Genomic DNA, 5901 nt, shown 5'->3' on the forward strand with positions numbered 1-5901 from the left:
TAATCCCTTAAACTAATAATTTTTTTCTTTCGCCGTATAAATTTAACTCACTACTACTCACTACTACTCACTACTACTCACTACACTCTCCTCACTACAACCTATACACTAACACGGACACACTTCTTTCTTTCCTTCTCTCTTATTTTTTGGCTTCAGCATCTGTGTGATGAATGGGAGAAGTGTGTGATGAATGGGAGAAGAAGAGAACTGAAGAGTGCATATATACATGAAGGAGGCACACTGGCGCTGGTTCCCGGGGTGGGGGCTGTCCCCTGCATGCAGGCAGGCCTGCAATACGCCCCCGTGTGGTGCAGCAGCAGCAGCATTGGAACTCCGTGAAACCCTGCTGCGCTTCACGGGCCTCCAGGTACCACGCCCCCTGCGTGGTGAGTCAGCACGCCCTTGGCGTGTTGATGGCGTGCCGCCACGTCGCTCTCCTGCTCAGCCACCACGCCCCAGACGTATTGAGGGTGAGCTCCACCCATCGGTAATTCCCTTCCTTGGCCAATATCCAATTAATACACCACCACTGCATCCATAAGGAAAATAATTTCCGGTTTTCATTTGGTATTTTCTGTTACAATTTTTTTTTGGGAGAAAAAAGAGAAAATAATATAATAAGAACAATAACCTTTTGTTATATGGTTTCTGTTCCAATCAATGATCCCTTCGAGCTGCGAGCAAATGTGTAGTATGTGCGTTCCCATAATAATTGGATTCTAATATCTGGAGTTTGTTATATGGTTTCTGTTCCAAGAAGTTCAAAAATGATACCACAAAGAGACCGTGTAATTCTATAAGCATAATTTAACTAAATAACTAAAGCATTGTTTGTTTATTGTCCATGTTCATAGGAGATATAGTTGCTGTTTGTTTACAGAGAGACAGGACATAGGACATTGAAATAGAAACACAAAGACACAAAATTTTATTTGACAGAAAAGACATGGATAAAGACAATGTGTCCAGTGACACTGAATTAGTGTATTTTGTGTTCATCCTAAAAAGACACAGAGATACTAACAAAGAACACAACTTATTTTTTATTTTTTCTTTTATTATTCTTGTTAATTTTTTATAATTATATTTTCCGTCTCAAATTTTTTAAATGAAAAAAATGAGAATAAATTAAATTTTTATAATTTATTCTAATTTATTATCAAACAAGATATAAAAACACAAAATTTTATGTCTCTATATTCTCAGTATTGTCTTGTCTTGTTTTTAGAAACAAACGCAGCCTAAAAGCCGTAACATAAATCTATGTTAATTATGTCTATCTCTATTGGACCTATATCTTACACTAAACACAAATCAAACAGTCTAATTATATCATTGAAAGCTTCATAACCCTTCAACATTCCAGAGTTATTCCCTAAAATGCTGTCAAAAGTTCCTAAAAGCTCCATAACCCTTCCATGCGGTGAGTACTCATTTATATTTTGCCATCTTATTCAATTGTAGCAGCTGGCAAATTTTGTCGTGTCCACCGAATTATTGAACTGTTGCCACAAATGGCACCGTGGTTTAAGGAACCTCTCACCAAAAGATGCGATCAACAACCAACAATAGAGGTCCTAAACATCTAAATGAAATTATGAAAAGCAGAAAAGAGCAGTGGCAACCACGTGTAGGATGATTCATCAATTGAAATCCTATTCCTATCCTAGTATTGGAATTTCAGAGCCAAGACTATGTGCTGAGTAATCTTATACTAATCATTGGATTATATTTGGATTCAGAAATTAAAAATATAAAGATTCATTCAGAGATATGGGTAATAAAAAGACAGAAAAGGTGACATAAAGACTACTAAAAGAAACATGGCAAGCTTTATAAGCTACAAATTAGGATGCGGACACAGTTATACCGACATGGCCAACTTTGCATGTCCTGTTCAGATGCCTTCTGCATACACTACCCACCATTGAAATATAAATAAATAATTAAATACAAACCAAAAAAAGGGGTCACAAGAGCTCACATGCAACTATGCAAGAATGGTGTTTATCCAACACGTAGAATATCACATGAAATAACAGTATATACATGCATGAAATAAGCTCCTTTCAAGATAGGTCTTCCCCTAATAAGAGCAATTAAAGATATATTCACTCTTAGATTTTACAATGCCTTTTATTAAATCGGTAAAGAACACTTTCCCCTTCATATTTCTCTAAAATCCAAATCAAACAAAGATAGCATAATATGGTGCAGATATCATAACCGCTTATGGCTCTAAAATCCAGTCAACACAGAAGATGATAAGACCAAATTATGCAGCTTGGGTTTTTCATGGAAAAGGATGAAAATCCCACACTAATTCAAAGTTAAAGAAACTTCACAAATTTTCATCATTTCAAAGATAACTACATAAGAAATAAGTAGACGGCAATGATAAATTACTAAAGAGGTAAAAAAATAAATTAAAAAAAGATAAGTAACACAAGTTACTAGCTTTAAGTATCCATTTAGAGTGTAGACCCCACCCCCACCAAGAAGAAGAAGAAGAAGAAAAAAGTATCCATTTAGACATCAAAAGTACACAGCCTGTCCTAGTTGGCAGTGGCCTAATAGGAGGACTTTACTTTTCGGAATTAACACTGTATATTTAGTTTTTATTTAACACTTGATTGGTCATTCCTTTCCAAATGTAAAGCATCTGCCACAAATTGCAATCATTGTGAGTTAACAATGAACTATTAAGTGTTAACTCAATATATTCTGAACCCCTTCATAGCTTTCAATTTCAATAGTTTCCAAATAAGCAAAATGGAAATATCAGATAGCTCCACAAGAAAATAACATTTTTTAAATGAATCAGATTACCTAAGAGACAGCACAGGGTCACATGGTCGTGAAATGAAAGCATATTCTCAACCACTTACAGTCCCCACACCCCACGTTAAAAGGAACTAAAATATAGAACATCATAGAAAAACAGAATTACAAAACTAATACCAAATAGAAAGCTAATGCACAAACAAGAATAAAATGCAATAGCAATCCCTGCAAAATTCAACTTAAACCAAGAAGTCCCAATCCCGATTTAGCTTTTATTGTTCTATATTCTAATTTCATTCAGATATAGAATGAAATGAAGTTAAATAGCAAAACAGCTAAAAGACCAAAAAGAATATATATGTAACATATATATGGATTCAGAATGCTTCATTGTACAGACAAGGATTCTGAAGTTATAATTGGACCAATTTCAAACTGGATAAGTACGACAACAAAATTTTACATTGATAACTTCTACCGAAGCCTCTACATGTTGGTTTCCCCATCAAGGTGACAGATAATGCTAGTAGATATATAGAATCCCATAAACCAACTCAATCCCATTTTCACGTGCTACTCTATTAAAATAACAATTAAAACTAGCTCAACGTTTGATTGGAACACAAAGTACTAAATACAACAAAACACAGAAATCAAAAACTCCAAACAACTGACGACCAAAATTATAGATGAATAATGGGCTGAAAAACGAATGATGATGACATGCATATTTCATACTCTTCAATTTCCATGTACCCAGAATCACTTCAGTCAGAGTAGGGTTTGATCTTGAACCTGTAAAGAAGCCTCTTCTTTTTCAAGGTGGAGTTGTCAATAGTGAGCAATAATTTTCCCAGATCACTAACTTTAAAGCTATTGGAAACAACAGGTTCATCAGTTGGGGACATCTTTGTGGCCTTCTGTATAATAACTGCATATCCATCTTTAGCATCAGGCTTGAACTCAGCACTATAGCTAACCTCCCAACCAACCACTCGCAGCTCCCAGACAATAATACATTTCTGCCAAAAAATCAGCAGCTCAGTTCACTAAGATCTTTCTATTTCAGATATTAATGACACTAGTGTTTACAGTTTAAAGAAGTACAAAATAATCAAAATTGGTAATCGCACCGCACCTCATAAATGGCGATCTCTACAGTTTGCTTCGTGGTCGGCTTAAGAGGAATTTCCGTGACAGGATCAGACATACTGAAATCTGGATTGCAGTCACAGAAATCTACACTTAGGCCTCCATACTGAATTGGCACTTGCTCCGGGGAAATATACCTATTAGAGAAAGAAACACCACATAATGTCATAATTCACAACGCAATAAACAAACCAAAAACAGAAGAGGAAACAAATTTTCAGAATATGAATATCCAATAGCAGAAGTTACTAACTTGAAAAGGATATCAGGAGACCTGGATGGCCCTGCAAACACAAGTTTGCTCTTGGTCCTCTGCGTCATGAATGGACTGATCATGGTATAAAATGCAAGATACCACCAGGGAGCATTGATAAAAACCTATTCATTCACAAGAAGTTGATTTAACAAGCATCGACAAAAGGATGATAATTGAAGGGAACCTAACTAACCTGTTTGGCAACAAACTCGGGGTAGTTATCCTGAAGCAATTGGAGAGCTTGTTTGGTGGCAAGACGAAGCTCCCGTTTGGCAGGGCCAGGGGAATTCTTGAGGTCGTTAACTTGAAAAATGGTATTGATGCCACCGGGAGTGAAGTCAAGCTTCCTAATACTCCTCTCCAAGAACTGAATCCGCCACCGGAGGAAGTTGTTTCTCTTTTCCTCGGTGGAGAAGGTCTTATCATAGAGGTCCTTGTTCTGGAACTCGCCGTAGACGTTGTAGCAGACAGGATGGCCCTCTCTGGAGTGGCCGTGCATGAAGACGACCTTGTCCATGTCATCGCCGAGATCTTCGTCGAGGAGAGCGTCGATGTTGAAGTCCTTTCTCCATCGGAGAGTGTTGTTGATCATGGCGAATGCGTCCTTGACCTTGAAGTCGCGGGCTCTGAGGAACTTGAGGAGGATGACGTCAGTTCTCTCGTCCTTGAGGAGAGGGACTCCCCATATGGAAACGTCCTCCTTAATGGAATCTGCTAGAAGCTTCTTGAACTCTTCAAGGGAAGCTTTCTCGGAATCGGAGAGATCAGAAACCCTATTGCTCTCTTCCTTGAACGATACCAGATTCTGCGGAAGCTTGTCACTGCGCTCTTGCTCTTGAGGAGTGGGATTGGGATTCTGCTCTGCAACTGCAACCACATCCTTTTCCTGTTCCGGTTGGCAAGTGTCAGCTTGGACAGCCTCGGGTGCTGACGTGTCTTCTTCTGGTGCTGGTTGTTCAGGTTGAGGGAGTGGCGGGGAAGGTGGGAGGTCTTTGGCGGTGTTATCACGGAGTGGTTCAGCTTCTGTAGCTAAAGCGAGAGCAGGCACATCAGGGTTCGCCGTTTCGCTATGTGTAACGGTAACGGTAACAGGAGGCGGAGGAGGGTTAGAATCGCTATCAGCCATTTTGGGAGAGAGCGAGAGCGTGCGGGTGTGAAAGTAAAGAGAGTGGGAGTAGTGAGTAGGTGTGTTGGGTTTTGAAAAAAGACAAAGGAGAGAGAATCATAAAAGTGAGAGAGTTATTAATTACAGCTCAACCCTGAGTCCAAATCGCGAGTCCAAACATGGTTTCAACTTTCAACTCTCTAAACACAACATTCCGCAGCGGTCAGAATCCTATGCCTAAAAAAAGACCTCTTATTTTTTTACTTACCATTCAATTCATTCATCGAACCACGTTCCTTTTCCTTCTTCCTTCAAGAATTTTCGAGAAAATACTTTACACAACCGTATCTTCAGAGTTTCTCAACAACTCCAGCATCCTTCAAAATTTTTGTTAGGCCACCGCTACCGGAGTTGATGGGCAAAAGTGAGGAATAATACCGTGACATTCAGCATTATTTTGTTTATGCCGTAAACGATTAAACGAAATAAATTAATATAAGAGTAATATTTTAAATAGGTTCACAAAGATTTCGTGGTTCGCCAAATTTGGTCCCAAAAGAATTAATTAGGTCTCGAATTTCTAAAATTATTAGATATATGC

General features: G+C 38.4%; 1 protein-coding gene across 1 annotated transcript; it reads right to left on the reverse strand.

Moving 5' to 3' along the window:
- Nucleotides 1-3131: 3131 nt before the first annotated feature.
- LOC130969990 (patellin-3-like) lies at nucleotides 3132-5684 on the reverse strand. The gene is made up of 4 exons (XM_057895919.1): nucleotides 4389-5684; nucleotides 4193-4317; nucleotides 3926-4076; nucleotides 3132-3809 (listed from the first exon to the last, which is right to left on the reverse strand). Exons 1-4 carry the CDS (start codon nucleotides 5319-5321, stop codon nucleotides 3555-3557), a joined length of 1464 nt encoding a protein of 487 aa, XP_057751902.1. The 5' UTR covers nucleotides 5322-5684; the 3' UTR covers nucleotides 3132-3554.
- Nucleotides 5685-5901: the final 217 nt, after the last annotated feature.

The sequence above is a fragment of the Arachis stenosperma genome, chromosome 3, assembly GCF_014773155.1.
Source record: "Arachis stenosperma cultivar V10309 chromosome 3, arast.V10309.gnm1.PFL2, whole genome shotgun sequence".
Taxonomy (NCBI): Eukaryota; Viridiplantae; Streptophyta; class Magnoliopsida; order Fabales; family Fabaceae; genus Arachis; species Arachis stenosperma.